Genomic DNA, 25356 nt, shown 5'->3' on the forward strand with positions numbered 1-25356 from the left:
GACTGTTTGGATTCTCTGTGGTTGACACTCGCTGAATATGAAACGCCAGCCATTCTTTCTCTACACCAGAAATCTGCCGGTCAGTCCAGTTGGCTGTGTTGACGAAGAGTCGGAAAGGTGAGGAGGGGGCATGGGCTATTCCGCTAATGGAGGGTGGCGGCCACTGACCACAATGGCTTCAAGACACAAGGTGGTGGGCCAGAATCTGAACTCAATGACACTGTGATGTTCAGGCGTGTCACATTTATGAGACTCCACCATGGAAAGTTCCAGCTAGATGTTTGTCTTTGGAAACTATAGCACAATATGAGGTCAGTGTTAAAGACAACAACTTCAGGCCTGTTGTACCATGACATGAGGCTTAAGCAAAATTAAGGTATACTTCATTTCAAGGTTAATGGGAAGGTTGTTTCAGTACAATGAATCACTGTAATAAGATGATAAATGGAGTCTTTCGTAAACACATGAAAGAGATATTATTATTAAGGCATCTTATTATTAAGATGTATTCACCCAACCTTGGAGCCTCGGTGGGCATGGTAGTTCTGCTCCTGATCTAACCAGCAGAGCCGGGCCACAAGCCCTGGCCCAGATGAAGAGAGACTTGGCCCGGCTCATGGCAGACCCGGTGCTGTGCAGACGTTTGGACATGTGCTGGGTGACATTAATGGAGCTTGGCCTCTTGCTTTTGTTCACATAGCTCTTTTACGAAGGGGAAAGGTCTCCTGCCGCGGCCCTCCGCCGCCCAGCAGGGTACAGACCACAGACTTCCCCAAGTCGAGTCATCGTGCCCTGTCTGGCCTCAGTCTCCACTACAGACAGACGGGTAGACACAGACAGACAGACCGACCGCTCAGGCCTGCTTAGCTGCGTCTGGAAGCACTCACGACTCATGTGAATCCTCAGCAGCCTCTTTTGCTTTTTAGGAATGTGGGTTGTTTCTTCATATTATCGGCTAATGGGAAGTTAATGCACGTCTGTTTTCACATTAACTCAATTAGTTAGTTCAAATGTTCCAGTTTCATTAGTTAGTTCAAATGTTGAATGTTCCTTTTCAAACCATCTTGTTAATCCTTTTATAATGCCATGTATTACACTCTGCTTTCTGCATTAGGCCTGTTTGTCTTTAACGAGGCACTGACCCCATGACTTTGAGGTCCTACTATTCCCCTAGCTGAACCAGAGGGGCATACTCTCCAGGACTGGAAGCGCCGTTATTATAATTAGCTGTTATCTGCCATGTATAATGGATGAGTGGGACGGGATTCAAGATTTTAGCAGACCACTATCTTAATGCACATCCTGAGCAATTGGTAGCCAGTATGTCAAGCAGAGAGCGACGTGACAGTGTAAGAAAGTGAGTCATGCGGGTAGCTTTCATATGACATAACTGTCAAGCACAATGTCTGGAGAAGCTCGCAGACGCCGTAGCACTGTTTACGCAACAACGTCTCCTTGTCAGAAGATTCCATATGCTTCATATTACGGCCAACTCGAATACCAAAACCAAGGAGTCCAAATTCTCAGAAGGGTTTGATAATATTCTTGTCCTGTTGAAAGGTTGGAATAAGGACAATAGGGCTCTGAGATCATAACTCAATTTGGGATAAGAGGAGCTCTTAGCCCACAGCCAGGATGACAAAAACAGACCTCTTAAATAAAACTTGCTCTCAACCCTGGAGATTAATGCCAACAGAAAAAAATGCTTTTATAAAATCATACAGAAAATACAAGTCCAACATTCTGTGAGAATTTGTTCAGACCTAGATTTGCTATACACAATATTCCTTTTAAAAATGGCATGAATCATACACATAATTATGGAGTATGGGGTGGGGGCCTTCGGTACAAAACAAGAAGAACAGACAAGTTGACAAAAAATAAAAATAAAAAACAAATCAACAAAAACAACTCAAAGACAAACAAGCTTATCTAAATGATTCAAGTACCACTATGTCTTCATTAAAAACAAAGCTATCTAAGGCATATAGTTTATATGCTTCTGTACAACTGTACATGGCTCACATCCCATAGTCTGAAGAAGAGCGTGAGGATTCATGTTTGCATACGTTCACACATTTGGAGGACATCTTAGAATATCACAGGACTTCACAAGAGATAGAAAGAGGCAGATTGACAGAGCAAGATAGAGATAGATAGGGAAGGATACATGATCTGCCCTGTCATATAGTGAGCTTCGGCTCAATAGGGGATTATAGAGGCTGCTGCTCAAACAGACCGTAAGTTAATATCTTATGAATACAGACACATACCGCATTAACTATTAAACATGGTTGAAAAGGCCACTGCGATGACACTGCAGGGTGATAGGGTATGTATGTTGAGTGGCCACATGGATCAGTCTACATGTCTCGAGTCGAGTCCCATCGTATGTGAATCAGCAAGCTTGGACTAAATGCTATATTCTTTACCCATAAACCACTAGTAGAGTTTTTGCATAGAGACTGACTGAGGTGCATCACTCCAGGTTTGACAACTCTCTCAAGTGCTGTCCAAGAATATGTTGTAGAATTTGACCAAATACAAATGTGTACCTGACTTGATGGTGATTGGCAGCTCTAGGTCATGATGTCTCAAAAATATTTGGATCCATCAGATATAATACTGAATGTCTCAATCATTTCATAGAGAGAGATGACAAAACACTATCAAACCCATGACGCACACTAAATTAAGAACTCAGACAGATGAGATCTTAAAAAAAAACACTTTCACTTTCCCACTCTTTTTGATTGATGAACACTATACTGAACTAATAGTAAAAAAAAAACACATCAATTTTATAATTTACTTACTGAAAATTATAAGCACCACACAACATTTGCTGATAAAATTGTGTTTTAAAAGAATGCAGAAAACCTATGGTCTTTGTCATTAAGAATATGGACATAATATATTGAAATGTGTGATGTGGAATAGAAAGACACCCAACTATGCTGGTCTCACTGAAATGTACTCTTTAAGACAGTCTTTGCAGATAAAACTTCCTGAAGTCCTTGGAAAAAAAAAAAAAAAAAAAAAAAAAGGTACAAAATAATTTATTAAGCTTGTCCAGGGCCATCAGCAGTCCTCACTGGGTTCAAGCGATGGACACCCCGAACGGCCAGGAGCCCAGCTCTCTGAAGATTCCAGAAGGGTCTAAAAGACGGGGCACCTGTCCTGTCTCCTCAACTCTCCCTCTCTCTCTCTCTCTCTCTCATTGCCTCGGAGAGTCATATGGTTGGAATCGGTTCAACTTGTCGGGATCGTTTGATGCCATCTGGGTGAAGTCTTGGAAAATGTCCTGATAGGTTTCATCTCCTGTGGAGAGAGCAAGAGGAAGATGAACTCTGACTGCAACAACAGCTGGGCACAGACACAATCTAAACACTCCACACATGCAGTTTGTTTTTTTCCCTTTAGAATTAGTTTGCAAATGTGGCAAAAAGGCACATGTAAAGGGGCAAATGAGCTTTTGCTTTGGATAAACAAACACTCACAACCACTGACATATGCAGCGGTTTCATTTTCCCCTCTTCAAATGATTCCAGAAGCCTCTTAACACACACACACACACTCTCCACTAACTGTACTTCATATCATCAAGCTTTACTTTGATTGCATGGTCAGACACAAATAGACACACACACACACACACAGACACAAACTACAAGCAGGTGAAAGGCATGCCACAGATGGAGGAAAAAGAGAGTTTAGAGCCATACCTTGTTTTTTGTTTTTTTAAAGTGCAGCTCAACAGAGAATAGCAGCGTAAGGCAGGAAGGGAGGAGAGGAGAGGAGAAGAGAAGAGAAGTGACAGAGGTGTTTATGCAGAAACCACACTCCTGCCAGAGCCATGTAAATGTTGTGCAGTGTGCTGTACGACTGCCCAACACGTGACCTCCATGACTCCACACCAGACCTCTCCAGCAGGCTGCCCAAACTGCCATGTGAACATTCGAACACAATCACACACACACACCCCTCATCGCCGCCACAACTACATAAACAGCATACAGCATTCGAGTCAAATAAAACAACTGATCTAAGAGTTTTTAAAGTGCGTGGTTTAGACAAGAAATTAAGTTGCGGTGATTGTAGCAGACTGAGAAAGATTGAAATTGATTTAAAACAACTGGCTGTATCCACGGTAAATTTCTAACATGCTAAACTAACATTATCTTGATTTGCTAAATTATACTGAGGTTTTTATTTTTCAGACCAACTATTTAAAAAACCCTCATTCCTGATAATGCTATCAATACAAAATTGCTATATCCAAACCTGTTTATCACCATAAAAACTGCACATAGACTTTCTCTTCCACATAGCCCATCTTTGGACATTTGTTAGTGTCTTTGCTGAAGTGCTAATATTTTGGTTGCCACAGGACACCACTGTGCACAAAGTACACCAATCCAGTACTTCCCTGCTCTCCACTCCGCTACAGTCCAAGGGAAAAGTCCAATCCCAGCCAAGAAAGAAAGAAAAGTAAATAAAAGCGAAAGACAGAAAAGTAAATAAATTGGGAGCAAAAGAATTCAAACATGCCAATAAGGCCCCTAATCAGCAGAGTGAACCTGGATGGACATCACATCACACAGCAGACAGAGGGGACCCACCGACTCTCTTTCCTCTATTGCCTCCTACTGGCCAATAAGTGCATCACAGTAGACATTCTTTCTCTAAAGCTAGTATCACCTTGACTCCACAAAACACCCCACCTGATACCAACTCATTTGTTTCTTGGTGCAAAACTGAGCAAACTCCAGCGACCTCCACTGGCCAGATCTGGTCCAGATCTAAAAACCTGACTGTTCCCTTCAGCTTCCCCCCACCCCAGACCCCGGCCAGCCCACAGGCTCTGTGAGAGGACTGGGCCGCTTTGATTGACATATCTTCATCTAACTGAAGCATCTTTTTCTCTTTCGTATGCAAGCATCTTCAAATGGCTTCCTTGATATGGGCAAATGCTTTCTGTTTTGCACACAGATGAAATCAATTTGAGTATTCTAATGGTAAGGCACAGTGCGCACACACAATATAGAAAATATTTGAGATAATAGAGTTTTGTTTACAGTCTAACGCCTAACATGTAAGCCAAAGTTTCCCACTATAAAATATTTTTCATCAGTTTAAGTCACTGTACCACACACTGACTAGGCCAAGGGTTAGTGCTGTTATATAATGCATAGATATACTTTGCTACCAATAGATATGTACTAAGTATATATGTATTCTGCCTATGGAATGCCATCTGTGGGTGCCTGAATACACTGACACCCAGTCTTGTGCAAAGTGTTTCATAACACAGACACTCTTACTAGCCTGTAGTTCTAGTAATGTAGACATAGATGTTTATAAATAGTCAATGACGCAGCCACAGATGACTATTATATAGTCATAGAATATCAATGGTGGATAAAAAATTAATACCAGTTTTTAAAAATGACTTTCTTTTTCCTTTAAAATAATCTGTGCAAAGACCAGTAAGACATGGCTACATTTTTACAGTACATGAAAGTAAAAACAATCATGCAGGTAAAAAACAGATGAGCTTCAGGCTCACAATGTTGCCAGCACAAATGTGTACAACGTGATGCACATTATAATGAATAGGAATGTACAAAACTACCCTCCCTCCCTAGACATCACCAAATCACACTGAGACATTTAGCCAAAATAATAACACCATACGCTTGAGCTAATAGCACAACAACAGAGTAAACGGTCACGCTAAAATGACCAGTAAACTCAAGTGATGCATAAATCTGCTTGCACCTATATTCTTTAAGCTTGCCCAGTCTTTAGAAAAATAAACAAATACATAAATAAACTCTGGGCTATTGCACATAACATCTCGGCCTGAAGCGTGCTGGCGGCTTGGTGGCTGGTTTGTGTGATTGTGTGTGTGTGTGTGTGTGTGTGTGTGTGTGTGTGTATATACACTGTATGTGGCTTTGTGTAATGTGGGAACAGCACTGCAGGGGGTGCTATAACTCCCCCAGCTGCAGGCTTATAAACTCCTGCATGCATTTTCTGTACTGCATCTCAGTGGGGCTGTCACTGGCATATTGACCTGACTGACTGTAGGGGCCCTCCGCCTCCCGCATCTCATCATTCATCTTGGCCAGCCGCAACCTGGAGGGAGGGAGAGAGAGAGGGAAAAGGAGAGGGAGAGAGAGAGAGAAATTAAGAACATGAAAGAAGAGAAGGTGGGAGGGAAAGATTGAAAAGAAAGAAAGAGAGAGATTGGTTACATGACATTGCATCAGGAATTCATTCATTTTCACAACCAAATCTGGCTAAAGCAGGTCCCTTACTGTGGGTTTCCAGAACAGGCAGCACAGTGACTATACTAAACTGTAGCATGGCAAAGGCAGCACAGTGACTATACTAAACTCTAGCATGGCAAAGGCAGGCTGCAGTGCTGTGGGGTCAGTCATGTAAATTGCATGGGGGAAATCTGATGTCTATTGTTAGGAGTCTGCAGACTTACAGCGTCACAATGTCAGCGTTGGCTGCCTCCACAGCAATGGTCAAGGGTGTTTTGTCGTCAATGTCTGTCGCATTCTGATTGGCTCCTCTTTTCAGGAATAAACACACTTGTCTGGGGAGAGCAGAAAAGAGGTCTCACATTACACACACAAAACACACACACACGGTCATCAGCTTCAACGCAACACAAACCCTTTCCACAAACATACAGTAACAATCCACAGTATTCAGGCTAATGTCAACTCACAAGGGTATGTTCTTGGTTTATACCAATCACTCAAAGTCCAGGATTTCAAACAACAAATAAAACATAGTGGCTGCATCAAGGCAAGTCCGAATCACATATTGGTATAATGCTACTTACTTACTTTACTTTATTCTTTATTCCAGACACAAAAAAACGGTTCCATAGCACAATACAAAACATAGCAAAAGACAGACAAGACACGACACATACTATAAAATAACTACAACAGTCAGAGTTCCACAATACACAAAGAGTGTTCAGATATCAGCATGTAAACCAAAGATTCTAGAACAGAGCTCTGTTCTAGAATCTTTGATGTAAACTAAGAGGCCAGTGGTTCCACAGTCTCGTGAAGTGAACCTAAGCACACTCATTGCAGGGTTCACTAGCGTTGCAACTATGCTGTAGAATAGAACGGCGTTCTGTGTTGCTATCTTGCTAGGCCGTCGAAATGAAGTTCATAGCTGGTACCTGCTACAGCAAGTGACTCGTTAGATAGCTGAAGGCAGGCAGTTGCCTTCTGTTTCAGACAGACCCAATTTCTCATACAGTGATGACTAGTAGTGTCAAACACATTTCAAATCATGTGCCCACTAAGGCCACGCAGGAGTCCAGTCTGCTGGGGCCTCTTACCCGGTGTGTCCCAGGATGGTGGCGTGGTGGAGGGGTCCTCTCCCATGCACGTCCTGCTGGTTCACACTGGCACCGTTCTGGAGCAGGAACTCACACGCCACCAGAGAGCCCTGCAGCAGAGATCAGGACATTCAGATTATCCATAAAGGAACACCTTAAAGATGCCCCTACCAAATACCAAATGCATATCCCTAGTAGGCCTACAGTATATAGCTGATCACCACATACAGTACAATGTTCTGACATGTCTCTTTACTGGCAACACATTATACAGCACTGCCCACATTAGATTATTTTCAACTATGCTTGTGATTCAACTCAGTGGAAGTACTGTACACAGAAATAGTATCTCAGAATTATTGTAATCATTATTATGTCATGGATGTCACGGACACGGACACACACACACACACACACACACACACACACACACACACACACACACACAGGCTGGCATTGTTGCATGCTCACCCCCTGCACGGCCATGATGAGCGGCGTCCTCTTGTCGTCCTCGGCGCTGATCCAGTTGACCTGGGCCCCGTGGGCGAGGGCCTGGGCCATGTCTGGCAGGCTGCGGGCGTAGGAGGCCCAGTAGAGCTGCATGCCGGGCGAGTACTCCTTGGGCTCGGAGAACAGCACCTGCTCCTTACACGCCGACGCCACGCACATCGCCGCCTCCGCCTCAACCGCTTCTGACAACAGCAGGGAAACATCACCGTCACACCCAGGAGCAGTGGCCAGTAGCACAGCGGTCAAATGTGAGCGGGACGACTACAACAAGTCCAGTCTCATGCCGTATAGTTGTGTGCTTAACTGCACTGACCAGTAGGACACTCCATGTTACATCAACCAATAATGAACAAAATTATATATACACAACATTTCAAAATAGCTTCATAAAACCAACTCCGTAGCACCAGAAACAAATTGGGAACATAAATATAGCCCATATCTTTTCACATAAAACAGTCCTTATAAGTAATTAATGCATTAGAACTCACAATGTCAAGTCTGTTATACTGCATTGCTGATCGTATTAAACAGCGGAACCCAAGATTTTCACTCACTGCTAGCGCTACATCTGTGTGAGGGATGTGATGACCAACTACAATTAAACTGAACTGAAAATCTAGCTAGCTTGAGACTGAGCTTCAAACAAAACATTCTATGTACAATGTACAATTAAAAAAATAATCCCTGAGTATTGGTGTGAGGGGGAGGGGGGGTGGGGTTGGGGCTACCTGTGTCATTCAGGCTGTTGGTTGAGGCGGTGTTGGCCAGCATCTCTCTGCTTCCGTCAGCACTGTTCTGGATGCCACTGTCCTCGCTCTTTACTGGAAAACACACACAAACACACCCTCCTTCATCACTGTCTGCCACACAGAAGCTATATACGCACACACACACACACACACACACACACACACGCATACACACGCACTCACTTTTCTGGCCGGCCAAGGCAGCACCAGCTGTTTGGAGCATAAAAACTGAAATTAGAAGCAGACCATTCCTTTCCCCCCTCAGGATGTGACTGGATGAATCATATGACAATAAAAGGAGAAAACACAAGGGAATGGATGGACCAGACCCAACGGAACAGAGGAGCAGCAACCACCAACACCTGAGGAGAGCACACAGTGCATGTGAGATGGGAGCCCACGTGACAAGAGGAGAGGAGAGAAGAGGAGAGGAGAGAACAGAACAGAACAGAACAGAACAGAAGAGAAGAGAAGAGAAGAGAAGAGAAGAGAAGAGAAGAGAAGAGAAGAGAAGAGAAGAGAAGAGAAGAGAAGAAGAGAAGAGAAGAGAAGAGAACAGAAGAGAAGAGGAGAGGAGAGGAGAGAAGAGAACAGAAGAAGAGAGAAGAGAAGATGGCACAACCCACTATGAGGATGCAAACACCACATGGTCAAAGGTGTTCACACTGTGGAGGAAGGTTGAGGATACTGTAGTGAACCATGCACACACGCACACGCACACACACACACCTTACTCACTTACAGACACACACACACACACAGAGACAGAGACATACACAGACATACACACACACACACACACACACACACACACACACACACACAGACACACACACACACACACACAGACACACACACACACACACACAGGTGGGCTGACAGATGGGGATGAGGTGGGGTGTGCGCTGGCGATGGGAGTGGACGGGTCAGGCCTCTACTTACTACTGCGCAGTTTTGAGGAGGTATCAAAGTAGGAGAAGAGCGAGTCTAACTCGTCTGCGCCAAAGAGCGACTCGCGACGCACCTCCTCAAGGCCGGCCGCTGCTACGCAAAGGTCAAGAGGGCAAAGGGCACAGACAGCAAGGAAGCAGGGAGGAGGGGTGGGGTGGGGGTGGGGGCAGGGCCAGGAGGAGGAGGTTAGTCCAGAAGCACAGCGCCGGACGCAGGTCAAGCAAAAACAGTGAGACAGACGAGGGGTCGGAAGCCAAGGGAGACGAGAAAAAGACAAACAGAGAGCCTGTTAGAATTCCACCTGCTAAAGAAGACAAGGGGCCATCGCACAGAGAGGAGCTCATTCACAAAGCTGACACAGAGACAGTGATGGAGAGAAAGAGAGAGAGAGAGGGGAGGGAGGGAGAGAGATAGAGGGAGGGAGAGAGAGAGGAAGAGAAAGCAAAAGGTAGAGAGAGTAGAGAGTGCCAACAGTGCAGAAACACTTCCTGGTGCTCTCTCCAACACAGGTCTCCTCTCCCAGTGAGACCAAGTAACACAACGAGAGTGGCGATATGCGAGGAGGGAGGTCTCACCTGATGCCCCGGACGCGGGCCTCTGTTTGGGGGTGGGGGGCGGCGCTCGCGGGGGGGCCAGCTCAGAGCTGCTGCTGCTCAGACGCTTCTCCTGCTTGCTCAGGCTCACCACCTTCAGCTTCAGCTCGTCGTCCGACGGACACCGCACAAACCGCCGGTCCACGTACTTGGCCTTGATGTACGCTTCCACCTCATGCCTGCAGGGGGCACCAGAGATATCTATAACAGTTGTGTCTGATCTCACAGCCAAATGAAAACAACTGCACAGCGTTCTCCTACATGAAGCAGAAGAACACATAGAAGGCCACTGTGCGAGGACTATGATCCCATCACATTTCAAACCACTGATAAAGCAAATAAGGAAGAGGGTCTCCCCAGACTCTCATTATCTCTTAATGACTGTCTGGCTTGTCAGTGTTAATGAGGAAATCTCATGCAGAAAGTTCATGTTGCTGACTGGCTGTAGTGTTTGGGTTTGTGTGTGTTGCTTTCTACGGTGGCCAGAGTGGGACACTCCTAGGGGGGGTCTAGAGGGGCTGGACAGTACCTGGGGTCTCCAGGGTGCGGTTTCCTGGCTCCCAACTCCTCTCGCCGAGCCTCATAGATCTGATTGATGACTCCGTTCCCCAATTCACACATCAACTGCGGCGCGCGCGCACACACACACACACACACACACACACACACACACACACACACACACACACACACACACACACACACACACACACACACACACACACACACACACCAATATCAGTCATCTGAAAAAGCTGTTACCACAGTTGAGTTTAAATAAGAGCAGTGGAGTTCTGCTGACAAAAGCAGCTGCTTGCACTGTGAATGACCCCTACCCTTAGCACTAACATCACCTTGATTACTTTCAAGGGCTCATGGAAATGGCTGTGATCTTGAGTTACATTGTAAAGGACAAGAGCGAGCAGCCACAGGTAATTAAATGGGAATATTAATGATCCTCAGACACAAGGGACAGAATCCTCCTAAGCTTTACCAAGTGCCCTTGTGCACAGGACAGCTCTGGGGAAATTGTAATGTGTGTGTGTGTGTCTGTGTGTCTGTGTGTGTCTGTGTGTGTGTCTGTGTGTGTGTCTGTGTCTGTGTGTGTGTCTGTGTGTGTGTCTGTGTGTGTGTCTGTGTGTGTGTGTCTGTGTGTGTGTGTGTGTCTGTGTGTGTGTCTGTGTGTTGCTTGATTTAGAAGGCTCTCTGAGGGATTGGGCTGACTGGATGGACAGATTCATGGACAGGTGCATGGAAAGCGATTCTCTCTCCCTCCTCCATCCCATCTGTCATTCCTGCGCTCCTCTTCCTCCCTACATCTCTTCCTCCATCCCTCCCTCCCTCCCTCCATTCCGTCCCCTCACCTTCAGTAGCTCTGGCTCCCATGAGTCCAGGGTGAGGGATCTGACCTTGGAGAAGTGCACTCCCAGACTCCTAAAGGGAGGAGAGGGAGAGGAGAGAGAGAGAGAGAGAGAGAGAGAAAGAGGAAAGAAAGGCCATCAGAGGCTTACTCAAACAAGAATGCCGTCTTCTCAAGGTTACCATCACTAGATGACACATACAGCACACCTGATCCAACAGCATTCCGCATCATTAAATGTGTTCAGTTGGTGTCTGAAGTCTGAAGTGGATTCATCAAATGGAATCAGTGACGGAGCTGCTGGCACAGCAGTGTATGGTTGGGTTTATTTTGGGACTCGGAGATCAAAATGGCTTAAGACACAGCAGGGGACAGTTATAATATCAAAATATAGAGAGCCCATCTGCTTTCCTGTGACTAGAACACACACACACACACAAACTCCCATAAACACACATCATACACCTCTCTATCTATCTCTCACTCACACACACACACACCTGTGTATGCCGGAGCACTGTATGCAGACACATGCCTGTGTTGATGCTGGAGCACTGTATGCAGAGCTGGCCCAGGTTGATGCAGGCCCAGTTCCCGGTCATGGCTGACCTTCTGCAGAGCTGTCCAGCAGGCTCTTCTCCAGTTCGCCACTGAGTCCAGGCTGCCCTTCTGCGGAGACTTCCCTGTCCAGCTTCTTCTCAACGCCAAGAGAGGACAATGCACACACACACACACACACACACACACACACACACACACACACACACACACACCACACACACACACACACACACACACACACACACACACACACACACACACACACACACACACACACACACACACACACACACACACACACACACACACACACACACACACACACACACAACATGCCAGCAGATCAACTGTACCAGGATGATGGAAACATCCATTACCCAGCCAAGCCATCATTTATACTATGAGCATACTGTCCCAAATGCCATTATTCATTTCCATTTTTAAATGGTGGTCGAGTGATCATGACTAATTGCTTTCCTCTCTCTCACCTCTCCGTCATCTCCCTTCTCCCTGAAGGCTGTGGCGATGCTATTCTGGACGGCTTTGATCCAGGCTTGCCGCAGTTTCTCAGAGTCCGCCTGCATCATGCAGCTCCTGGGAGAGAAGTGGAAATCAGTCAGAGTGTCGTCGGAGCGACGGAGCCCTTACTATACCTGGTGACCTCCCCCACTTCAGTGCCCACTATGCAGAAAGAACTATTTTGTTTGCGGCTATAACTTCAGAGGACCACTTCAGGCAGAAAGGCAACCCTAAACCTGAAGCCATAAGTGCCAGCATGCAAAGACATATGTACTTTTAATCAATTATATATATATTTTTAAAAAATAACAGAATGAACAAATTCACATGTTTGCTCTGCTCAATCCCTCCAGACTATAAAGACATACAGTAGGCCATGCTTCTCTGATACCTGGGGAGCTGAAATAAGGTGAACTGAACTGAGCTGAAACTAACAGAATGAGGAAGCGGTACTCCTGCTGTGGTTGGAGGAACAGGTGTGGTCATTACTGCTCTGTGTGGCTACTGTGGTAGTTTCTGACTCTCGTGACTCTCCTAAAGAAATGCCCCTTTTGAACTGTGACTCACTTAGTGGGGGACACCACCTCAAAGCAGAAGCGCCGCTCGATGTCCTCGCAGTGCTTCACCGTGCACAGCCTCAGGTCCTCCACCACCACCGTGGGGTTGTCCTGGCAAACGAAACCAACGGTCAACCGCAAAGACAAGGTTCACACAACCAAATGTATGTGGCTACATAGCATTTAAGACCACTTTGAAATTTGAGTACAAGATCTGATATGTTCAGTTTTTTGCAGTTGTACCCCATAAAAGAGCCTTAATATATGGCTGTGATTTATCTGAATTCAATAGTAAGCTGTCAGCAGGACACACAGTGCTGCCATAACATCATATCACTGATTAAGGACCATTCTTCCTCTTAGTATACTATATATTTTTTTGTACTATATATATATATATATATATATATATATATTCATTTGCCAGAAATGCATCCACAACAGAACAGCCAGCCTTTCCCCAAACCCAGACCCAGTCTCTTGCAGAGCTGGAGCCCTGTGGGACTCCCTCCTGGTGCTGCTATTCATGGAACGTTAACTTCACCGTTAACTGTTACCAAAAAAGAAAAACACTGAAAAACTACTCTTGGGTGTCTCCTTCCATTAAATATGCAGGGGGAATATTTTAGTTGGATCTGCACATCTATATTTTACTTTGGACAGCAATAACAAGTCTGACCTACCTTAAATTTCTTCTGGTACACTAGCTGATTGTTTTGAATCGAGAACCATCTCCTGAAAGAGAGGAAGAGTAAGTCAGTGAGGCAAACTTCCCGGAATATCTTTCAATTGGTGACACATATAGAGCATAACAGTATTACAGGACAGTTTCCACCTCTATTATAAATTGTGAGCTACCACAGACTGTCTCCCATTGGTGTATAAAGCTTCAACTGACTGTTACATCTGAATTTACCACTATAAATACTATGAGGTACATTTAACAAATGTGTTTTTTCCCCAGTCCTTTTGGTCTTGGCTTTCACACAGTAAGTCATCACACACATCTTTACTGGAATCCTGTGTATGAAGCTCGTTAGCCTTTTGTTGCTCACCTGTTCCATGTTTTGAAGGCATTACTGGCCCTCTTGAACAGATAGCCCTCCATAGCGATTCCATTCTCGGCATCCACATTGTACTCCAGTTTGGTGTCGTCATTCGAAAAGTCCTATGAGTCACAAGCAGAAGGAGTCATAAGAGAGGGCCCACCAGCATGACAGCCTAGCAGAGCCAACAGCACAGAGCTCACAATGGCAGGGCATGGATTCCAATACCTAACAGGCCAAACATACCTTCTCTACTGTGTACAATGTATTGCATGTCAACTCGTATCCAGTAAATGACTGGATATAAATACAAGAGGAAGACAACAAATAAATACAGTTTTCAGGGGATCTTGCACACGGATTAGCATCTTATATACACAGTTCATTCTGGTGTGATTCTTTCCTTGAGTAAAACACACTTCCTTGTAAAACTATAAACTTCACAATCCAACCATGACGTTGTAATTCCTGCAAATCCTCCTAATTGTAGTCTAGTCTCTAATCCTGAACTTGTGGCCAGGAAGAGGTGATGAGTAAGACTAGGTCCCCTTATAGCTTGTCTTGAGCAATCTTGACCGTAAGTAAACTAATAAAAGTGGTCCAAACCAATGTCTGAGTGGCAGAGCATGTTTTAACAGTCCAGTACACACTATGAGTGTACAGCTTCTCTCAGTGGTAGTGACAGGCACTTATTTAGAATGGATGGATCATACTTAATCAGTCAACTTCCCATACATGGATTAAGCTTTCTTTTCCAATGGAGATTTTACACTGGAATGTTCTTCTAGACTAGGACTAGGTTAAACCGCCCTTATGTGTCTAAAGTACAGCCAGAGAGATCGATGAGGAGAGATGAAGATGCAGGGTAGATGGATAGAGGCGTTTCTACACCATGGGTAGCCATGGGTAACTGCTGCCCGTGCCAGGCATGTGTGGGCAGCCCAGCAGTGACTTGGGCCAGTGAATGAAACAGAACCCAGGCCCTGATGGACATTCTGGCCACGCACCAGACTTCCCTGCCCGCATCACTTCCTGTGGGTGTGGGCTGAAGCTGGCCAGTACCAGTCTATGGCGCCTGCCTACAGATAGATCTGAAAGCTTCCCTGAGATGCTGCTTCATGGCACGTGTGGGCCGGTGTGTTGCGATGGCAACTCCACCACCACCTGATCCTGCGCTTGGGTGAGCTCATTCTCTCCCTCAACATGTTTCCACACACCTCTCCGGCTCCTGTTTTATAGACACCCGACACCGGGGTTGCATCAGAGTCTCAGCTTCCCCCCAAAAACGTGAGGAATCTGAGCACACACGTCCCTTTGGCTCCTGGCTGGAGCTGGTATTTCGGTATTTGAGCGTATGGTGCTGGAGAGTCGTATGGCAGCAGTGACCCATCAGGCAGTGGCCATCACAGGCCTACACACAGGACTCGACTCTGGCATTGTGTTCACCTAATGAAACATCAATAATGCGGCGGATACCTATGAAAGAGAGCATCCAGAGAAAATAAAGAGGCTTCACTTCCTACAGCCACAGTTTCAATTCCTCTACTGTACAATACTGCGCGTGTCTGGCTATTAATAAACAGCCATGCCAAATGAGTCAGGGCCTCCTTTTGAACCCACCAAAAACACTACGCATCTGATCATACTCAAAAGAAGAAAATAGTGTATGGTCACTGGATAAAGTTTGATGTTTGACAGCTAGATGTAAATGTAATGCATTTAAATAGATCGATGACACAAATCTTGAAGGACAATTGAATTTGACGCAAACTGTTGTATGGAGAGTGGCATGCGCAGGTCAGATGGGCTGTGTTTGTGTTGGCCTGTGGCCTCAGGCTGCACTAAGCCCGCACTTACAGCGCTGGCATGGCCAGGCTGGCCTGGAGGATTGGGTTTCTGGCTTCCTGTAACCGGAGAGCGTGCCACTGCCTGGACACCAGCTCTCAGCAGCTCCTCCGCACCATGACACATTTTCCCTGGCTGCCCGAGCCCCGGTTTATTTTGGGGGGGGCGACAGAATGTGGGCTATGGGCAGTTGGACTCGACCAAAGCCGGAGCTGCTGGTGCCAGTTGTGGAGGCGGCGCAGCCAGCAGCCGAGGACTTTCCCATAAGGCCATGCGACCGCTGCGTCCTAAACCACCTCCTCTTGCCTTGGTTCCTCCCAGCCATGCAGAATGGGATTAGCTAGGGTCATAAGGGATCGAGCGTGGAATCAAGAGTGCATGTAGCTCTTGGGCCTCAGCATTCCTGTTCCATGGTGAAGTGGTTGCAACAACCTATTCTTTTTGGTAAGCACCGTCCGCAAGACACATCCGCCACTAGACGTGGTGTGGATGGCAGAGGATCACATACAAGCGCTACGCAATGGAGAGAGAAACTTAACCCCGGCAGTGTTTGGTTGCACGCACGACCCGTGAATGAGTTGTGCATGGGAGCGACCAGACATAACAAGCAAACACAAGTTTGCAGAACTAACTTTCTGGCCATGATGCACACCAGCCTGCCCCAACCACTCATGACATGTGACATCGTACCACAGGAGGTGACGATAATGGTGGTGGATGCTGTCAGAAACAACCAGACACAAATGGCAATGCTGCTCAGCAAACAAAACACAGGGATGCAACAGACGGGCACGGCCATGTCAGGGAGAGGCGATGAGTGAGTGAGAGAGAGAGAGAGATGGCGGGCGGAAGGGAGGATAGCACCACTTCAGTACGTACGGTTGTGGACCTCCATGCGCAAAAGACGCGGCTGTCAACCGAGTCATCCTCTGACACACCCTGTGGGTCACAGCACAAGACGGGCAGCCCTCAGTCAGGCGCCGACGCATACAAACACAAAAACACACACACATACACACAGACACAGACACACTCTCTCTTCTGCATACTAATGCAGATAATAAAACACTCCCTCTGTCCACTACACAAAAGACAAAACCTTCTCTGCCTGGTACACACACACACACAATCTCTGTCTGTTTATCTCCAGATGTAGTTCTCCAGCCTCCAGCTGCATTGTACAGAGTCTCTATGCCATTTCACATTAAACACACTGAATAACAGAGATGATAATAGAGCTGCCTGTGCCTGTCTCTCTGTCTCACATATCTCTATATGAAAACACTGTCTGTAGCAAATGCTCACACTCACATACTCCTGCATACCCCCATGCCAGTGCAGTCTCCATCCTAAATAAACACAGTCAGAAAACCCCACATGCCAACATCACCACTAAAATACTCACTATCTACCTGACACACACACACACTTCAGAAATGCACAAAGGATGCTTGTCTTCAGCTGTAGCTGCCATAAATACACACAGCACAGTCTGCATCTCACACTCACCAGATACCACACATAGTGGAAGCGGCTGAAGATTTTCATGCTTGCCCAACGTCCTTGTTTGTTTGTGTGCGAGTATGTGCGAGTTTGTGTTGTGTGTGTTTGTTTGAGGAAGTATGCGTTTGTAAGTGGAAATATGTGAATTGTGTGTGTATGTGTAAGTATGTGTGTGTGTGTGTGTGTGTGTGTGTGTGTGTGTGTGTGAGTGCATAAGTGCCAAATCGTGGCTCCTATCCCCAGACTACCTCAGAGCATCTTACTGACCACTCAGACACTGATAAAACACTGTTGCACTCCTCCTGACAAGCATGCCTTCCCCTCTAGGTGTGTGTGTGTGTGTGTGTAACTAATCTGCGTCACCACCACTGGGCGGGCATGACTCCTCCCCTCTGCTGAAGCCCCAGAACTCCATGAAGGTCACAGATGTATCCCTCTCTTGTGTGTGTGTGTGTGTGTGTGTGTGTGTGTGTGTGTGTGTGTGTGTGTGTGTGAGTGGAAGTAAGAGATACTGAGTGTGTGTGTGTCTATGCACACGCATGAGAGTGTAGTATTGTGCTGTTGATGTGAATGTGTGTATGCGTACGTGTGTGTATGTGTGTGTGTGTGTGTGTGTGTGTGTGTGAGTTTATTAGCTGTCAGTGGCTGCAGCAGCGAGTGTGTGTGTGTGTGTGTGTGTGCGTGCATGTGCATGAGTTTACTAGCTGTCTGTGGCTGCAGCAGCGAGTGTGTGTGTGCGTGTGTGTGTGTGTGTGTGCTGGGCTGTGTGAGGCTCTGGGGACTGATCACACATTAAACATTCATGCGGGCCCTTGCACTGGAGCCATGCTGCTGCTACGCTCCTCTGTAGCTCCCTCCAGCTGAGACAAGCAGCAAACACACACACACACACACACACACACACACACAGACCACTAATAAATCAGCTATTTTGCACTATGAACTCCAGTGTGTCTATTTAATTATTAACAGAAAACTCACATATACAGGCAAACATACTGTACACAATGTACCTTTGGGATTCAGCTGTTTGATCACTTAGAGACCAAATGAACTTGCCGAGGCATGTTTCATGATCAATACAAAGTATCTCCGCTTACAAACATTTTTCAAACACTATAAACTCAGGAGCACATTCACACTCGCATAGAGAGAGTAGAAACATCTTGGCTCATACCACAGGCATACAAACTAGACTTGCATCCTGTCTCAACTACACAACACACATCACGGAACACGGAACTGTGCTAAGCTGTCCGCTGCAGACCATGTATTTCACTTAAATGTGCCCATGGATACTGACCATAAGAGATGTCCCTGCGCCACACAAATACGCATGTCAACTCTAAACACAATGTCAGCAACATCCTTTGTCAACTGCTATGCACAGCATTATCCTCACTGCCGGGGTGATTAGCATCAAGTTCCCACAGCCTACTGCTGATCCATGAGAGAGGAGCGGGCTGTGTGTCTGTAGTCCTCCTGATGGCAGGACACAGAGGGTGGGATGAGGAGGGAGAGAGAGAGGGGGAGAAAGAGGAGAGTGAAAATAAGTCTTACCTGCAGAGCAGCCTTGGAAGAGTGCAGAGAAAAGAAGAATGGTCAGGTTAGAAGTGCTGATACATCCAGGAGGAGAGGGGGAGACGGAGAGAGGGACAGAGTGGAGGAGAGGGAAATGATTGAGAGAAGGAGGGAGGGAGGGAGATAGAGAGAAAGAGAGAGGGAGGGACAGAGGGAAAAGGAGGGAGGGGAGAGAGGGGGAGAGAGAGGGAGACAACTTAAAAATAGCATTCTGCTGAAGGTTGGGGGTTGGAATGGAAGGGGGTGTGTCTGATCTAAGGCAGATCTGACGCTCCAAACGCTCAAGGACACAGCAGCAGCAGCAGCAGCAGCACTGTGTGTGTGTGTGTGTGTGTGTGTGTGTGTGTGTGTGTGTGTGTGTGTGAGAGAGTGTGAGAGAGATGGCTCACACACACAGACAAGCACACTGCTAGGAATGCAAGCTGGGACAGTCTGACACACACTGAGGCTCTCTCATCCAAAACACACACACACACATACATCTATGCTTATATTAACACCCAGAGTACAAACTTGTAAGTATGCATATTGAACACACAAGCAGTCAGAGATGTGTTTACACACACACAAACATACACAAATACACACACACACACGCTGATATCTTTGAAGTGACTGCGCAAAACCAGCTTTTGTTGAGGCATGGAATTTTAAGGGGGCATGAGTGCTTCCCGCTAAGAGCCAATCAGATGATGGCATCTTGGCACATGGCCTTCCCGAGAGCCCACAAGAGGAAGCCAGGCTGGGCATCACCAAACCCTTCTGTGTGCTTCAGAACCCACTCCTGGGCATCACCCAACCCTTCTGTGTGCTTCAGAACCCAATCCAGCAAGAACTACAGCAGCAGCACCACACACACACGGGGTTAGGCTTAGCCAGAGGGACAGTCTACACACACACTTTCTATACTCCATCAACACGTCTGCACTTGAGTCCCAGTTGATATTCATCGCAGTGAGCTTTTATTTTAGTTGAGTCGCGAAACAAGCCTATTGTTTGTGTGGTGCATGCATTATAAATGATGATGACCGCGGTTCAGATCCCGTTACAACCTGCCTTCCGCCCAGTCCCCCGGGCGAACAGCAGTGTGTTGACACTCACCCAGCCAGGGGGCAGCCAGAGGCCAGAGGCCAGGGGAGGGGGAGTGGTGGGGTAGGCTGGTGGATACTGAGCTGAGCTGAAGGAGGGGACAGCTGGAGCTGCGGGCTGCAGCGCTGCGTGTGGCTGTGGGAGGGGAGGGCGGCCTCTCAGGGCAGCCTTCAGCAGATGTGCTGGATGGTGGCGATAGGGGTGATGGTGGAGGTGGTGGTGGTGGTGGAGGTCTAATATGGGCAAAGCCCGTGAGACTACAGCGAGGAAGGAGGAGGAGGAGGAAGAGGAGGAGGAGAAGGAGGAGGAAGAGTCGTGGCCTGCTGGCCATCAAGACAGCATCATCTCGGGAGTGAGAGTGAGTAAACAAGGGAGTGAAAGAGTTGATGAAAGAGTAGCGCTATATGAGGACGCACAGGTGCAATTCAGTGTGACTGGGAGAGGGAGAGGGGAGGGGGGTCTGCTGGGTTAGGGAAAGGGAGAGGGAGAGGGGAGGGGGTCTGCTGGGTTAGGGGAGAGGGAGAGGGGAGGGGGGTCTCCTGCTTAGTGCCCACTGCTCCAGGGGGCCTTTCTGAGTAAAGTGTGTGTTACACACATACCTGGTGTGAATGTGTGTGTGTGTGCATGTGTGTGTATATGTGTGTGAGGACCATGGTGTGTGTGTGTGTGTGTGTGTGTGTGTGTGTGTGTGTGTGTGTGTGTGTGTGTGTGTGTGTGAGTGTGTGAATGTGTGTGTGTGTGTGTGTGTGTGAATGTGTGTGTGTGTGCATGTGTGTGTACATGTGTGTGAATGTGTGTTTGAATGTGTGTTTGTGTGTGTGTGTGTTTGTGTGTGTGTCTCTCACACTCCAGTAAATGTGTCCAGTAAATCTCTGCTTGTGTACCTTCTGCTGAATGGTGGAGTGCTTCATCTCCATGTCCCTCTTCTCCTTGGCTGCGTCCACCACCAGCTGGTCCAGCTGCAACAGACACAAAGACGGCTTTAACATGGGGCACAGATAACAGTAGGGCAAGGACACCGCTCTAAAGGTGAGAATGAGACGCTGAGTGGTCAAGTGGGACATATTAAGAATCAGTTTGTGCCACTGGATGTGCTTGCAGTAATATTTCCCAATAAATTATAATGACAATATAATAATCACTTTTACTGAATAGTATAATAAGCACTACTGAAACCAAGTTACATCATGCAGCCAACAGCTATAATATGAACTTCAGTGCTAACTGTATTAGTTAACATTTAATTCCAGACTTCCCTGAAACTAAAGAATGCAAAAGTGAAACTCAGACTAGAATAATCCTCAAGTTGTTCGCTGCTGAAATGGTTGAACTTAAAATCTAGCACTTTAGTGAGGTAAATGAATGGGATGGCATTTAGACAAGAAATACAGTTATATTGGAAAAGGCCAAATATACATCACATTAATATAGCAAATGTAGGCAGGTCTAATATGAACAAGACCATAAGGACCATGTGCATGGACAATCATGCGACCAGCCACTCCACTGGCTGGGCTGATGGGGACAGAGCCAGTGAACATGACATGAGTGTAAGCAGTGGCCCAGCACAGCAGGGGGCGGGCTGTCCGCAGGATGGACGGCGCAATCAAAGCTTTACTGTGTGTGAAATTAAACCGGGACACAAGATGGATTCTACACGCTCCAGAATTCCATTTCCCCAAAGCGGCCCAGACCAAATCAACAATAAAGCTCAACTTCACAATAGCCTTTAGTCCATTACAAAGACAAAGTAGATACGGGAAGTGCTCCCCCCCCATTTTAAACAAGTGGAATGAAGACCATGTGTTCCTTCAACACTCTGTGCCATCGCCATCATGTCTTCATTCCACAGAAGAGGCAATGCTGTTTATTACTAGTGTCTGTGTTTCCAGAGTTGTTTTCAGCTAAAGCTGGAGTCATTTCTGACGTCGTCAGACAGAACTTTCCGAAAGCTAGGTGGGGAAGTGGCATATTTAGGTCGGCTGCCTTTTTCCCTCTTAATTTGTTTTGGTAAGAATGCAGGGGAGGGAGGGAGGCAGGCTGCCATGATAACATCAGCTGGAAATGTTTGCCTCTCTCTCTTTCACACACACACACACACACACTCTCTCTCTCTCTCGCTCTCTCACACACACACATACACACTCTCTTTCTCTTTCTCTCTCAGCATGTGGAGGCTCTTTCCACTGCAGCAGGGGAGCCTGAGCTTCATATGACCGGGCCTGGTCACCTCTCAATCCCTGTGACCATTAATCACTGGAGATTCAGACTGCCTGCTGAGCACAATATATATATATTTTTTTTTTTTTTTTTTTAAATGAAAAAAAAAAAAACTGAAACTTCTTTTTATTGTGTTTTACCATACTTAATGCAGAGAAACAGCACACACACACACACACACACACACACACACACACACACACACACACACACACACACACACACACACACACACACACACACACACACACACACACACACACACACACACACACACACACACACACACACATAACTAATCCCCCTGTTTCAGCAACTAGAGCATGTCCCCCACTGAGCTGTCTGCTTTTATAGATCTGCTAAGCTGGGGCTAATAACACAATGTGCTAGCGATATAAACTATACTATGGTGAGGTTAAAAAAGCAGCAAGCTGCTGCCAGGAAGGATTTATGTGCCTGATATCCATTAAAACAAAAGAGCACAGTCAAATGTAAGGCTATAGCTTAATGTAAAGAATAGCGGACAGAACACTGCAAACCATTTTATTTCCATTCATGATCAGCATTTTTGAAGGCCTGGAAATCTCGATATCTCTGCCAAGCTCTCCGCCTTAAAAATGCAATCTAGCACTCCTACACAGGACACTAAAAGAGGGTGCAGGAGGGAAAGACAAAAGACAGAAAGAGAGAGAGACCAACAGACACAAAGACAGAGGAATAGACAAAAAGAGACATACAAAAAAGTGAAAGCCAGTCATTCAGAGAGCGAGGGTGGGAGAGGGGAAGTGAGAGAGATACAGAGAGAGAGAGAGAGAGAGAGAGAGAGAGAGAGAGAGAAGAGAGAGAGAGATACAGAGAGAGAGGGAGAGAGAGATACAGAGAGAGAGGGAGAGAGAGAGAAACAGAGAGAGAAAGAGAAAGAGAGAGAAAGAGAGAGAGAGAGAATGGAAGGCGAGAGACATGAGTGCGTGTGCCAAGAGTGGAGCCACAGACCTGCTGGCAGCTCCTCCACACCTCCCTGCACAGTCGCTCCACTCGCTTCAGCTTCATGACGCCGCGCAGATGAGCCACGCTCGGCTCAGAGACAGACGCAAGCGCCCCGGGATCCCTCCACTCCCACAGCACAGCACAGCACAGCACAGCACAGCAGCAGCTCCAACACAGCCTTCCCACCGGGCAACTGGCCCTCTCTCCCTCTTACTGTACACCTCTCTATCTCTTTCTTCAACTGTACCTCTCTATCTCTCTCTCTGTGCCTCTCTATCTCTCACTGGTACTCCCGTTCTCTCACACTCCTTCACCTGCGAGCTCAGTCTGACTCTGAGCGGACTGCTGGACACTACTGTTCTCCAAATCCCCGTCTGGGAATACCCGGCCATTCCTCTGGCCCCAGCGGCTTCCTCTTTCTGTGGTGGACCTCCCCCACCCCCCCACACGTCACCCTCATATCAACACAGGCCGGCCTGGTCACGTTTCTCAAGAAGAGCGGCCAAAAGCCCAGAGGAAGCCAGACTTTATCTATGTATAACAAACACAGCCGAAAGGTCAGCAGAGCACTGAGACTGAGACTACTTTGGCATCCATACTACTGCAGCATTTAAATCACTGGGGCCACACACGCGTGAAGAGTGAGGGCCGCACTGGACAGCAGGGAAGGGGGGCCTTAATCACACTGCATGTTGTGTTTATGATGTACGTATGAGATTTGAATGAGTCTCCTCCTCACGCACAGTGAACAATCTGCATGTCTCCATACAACTGTGTCACTCATCTGTGTGCTAATCAGGCTGTGACGTTTACTGATTTATCTTTGTTTTTGTAAACTTTAGAACCGGTTCTTCATTAAGTGACGTGTGACTTTGGGGTGGTCAGACTGATTAGATCGTACATCTCATCGATGAATGAAAACAATGAGATAGATGGAGAGTAGAAATAGGCACTAAATCACATCCCAGTTGCAAAACAAGTAGTCCGGAGAGAGTAATTGTAGCAGGAAATTTGCCCAACTCAAAGAAATACAAATATTCTAAGCAGCAAAGTTGTAAGTTAGGCCCCAAGGCCCTCCTGAAGATGCAGTCATTTTATTCACTGCTGAGTTTCCTTGTTAATGAGACCATGCATACCATGCAATTCTGACCAGCCAATTGAAATGCTCCACTGAGCAGCTATCATGTGAGCCAATTCATGAATCATTAGCAACAACTGATGAATCCATTTACCGCCATTTCCAAAAGTCCAGGTGACATAAGGTCAGCTGAAGCTCAGGAGGAAATTTCAGGGCTTCAGATTACAAGCTCTCACCACTGAACCCAGGCGACCCCCCGATCTGTTAATTAGCGAAATTCTTGATGAGTGAAGTCAGTCTGACAGCAGGGTTGCCACTGTGTGTGTGTGTGTGTGTGTGTGTGTGTGTGTGTGTGTGTTGTGTGTGTGTGTGTGTGTGTGTGTGTGTGTGTGAGAGGGAGAGAGAGTGTTCCTCTGGTTTGAGGTGAGATGGGGTGAAGCGAACTGCGCTCGGCTGGTGTGGAGAGGTGAGGTGAGGTGAGATGAGAGGTAAGACTGTACCTGTCCACCGAGTTGTTTCATTAAGGGCTGCAGCTCACTGAACAGGTCGTAGCCTTGATGGAAGAACGTCAGGTGGGCGTACATAAAGGACAACATCTGGAGTGGGCAGAGATGAGGAAGGAACAGAGACAGAGAGAGAGAGACAGACAGACAGAGAGAGACAGGGAGAGGGTGAAGTCAAGTGGATTTGCTCAATCATCTCATACAGCCAAATTACAGCACATTTCAGTATTCAGCATTTATTAGACCACAGTGAATGCAGCATAGTTGTTGGTCTGGTCACCATGGAGCAAATAATAAACATGACTTGGGGATATTTCATCATT

At 46.7% G+C, this 25356-nt stretch overlaps 1 protein-coding gene across 1 annotated transcript in view; it reads right to left on the reverse strand.

The window, feature by feature from the left end:
- Positions 1 to 1683: 1683 nt before the first annotated feature.
- The window catches only part of LOC125300215 (arf-GAP with coiled-coil, ANK repeat and PH domain-containing protein 2-like), a 39307-nt gene continuing 15634 nt past the window's right edge, over positions 1684 to 25356 (reverse strand). The window contains exons 8-27 of the mRNA XM_048251939.1: positions 25031 to 25126; positions 21130 to 21204; positions 19136 to 19147; positions 16952 to 17011; positions 14237 to 14349; positions 13865 to 13916; positions 13192 to 13292; positions 12594 to 12699; positions 12154 to 12238; positions 12045 to 12090; positions 11549 to 11618; positions 10714 to 10808; positions 10167 to 10363; positions 9583 to 9684; positions 8620 to 8712; positions 7850 to 8070; positions 7379 to 7488; positions 6500 to 6610; positions 6080 to 6141; positions 1684 to 3321 (exon numbers count right to left, since the gene is read on the reverse strand). Of these exons, the coding sequence (XP_048107896.1) occupies positions 3218 to 3321; positions 6080 to 6141; positions 6500 to 6610; positions 7379 to 7488; positions 7850 to 8070; positions 8620 to 8712; positions 9583 to 9684; positions 10167 to 10363; positions 10714 to 10808; positions 11549 to 11618; positions 12045 to 12090; positions 12154 to 12238; positions 12594 to 12699; positions 13192 to 13292; positions 13865 to 13916; positions 14237 to 14349; positions 16952 to 17011; positions 19136 to 19147; positions 21130 to 21204; positions 25031 to 25126 (1911 nt within the window). The 3' untranslated portion in view covers positions 1684 to 3217. The remainder of the gene's footprint in view (positions 3322 to 6079; positions 6142 to 6499; positions 6611 to 7378; positions 7489 to 7849; positions 8071 to 8619; positions 8713 to 9582; positions 9685 to 10166; positions 10364 to 10713; positions 10809 to 11548; positions 11619 to 12044; positions 12091 to 12153; positions 12239 to 12593; positions 12700 to 13191; positions 13293 to 13864; positions 13917 to 14236; positions 14350 to 16951; positions 17012 to 19135; positions 19148 to 21129; positions 21205 to 25030; positions 25127 to 25356) is intronic.

The sequence above is a fragment of the Alosa alosa genome, chromosome 9, assembly GCF_017589495.1.
Source record: "Alosa alosa isolate M-15738 ecotype Scorff River chromosome 9, AALO_Geno_1.1, whole genome shotgun sequence".
Taxonomy (NCBI): Eukaryota; Metazoa; Chordata; class Actinopteri; order Clupeiformes; family Clupeidae; genus Alosa; species Alosa alosa.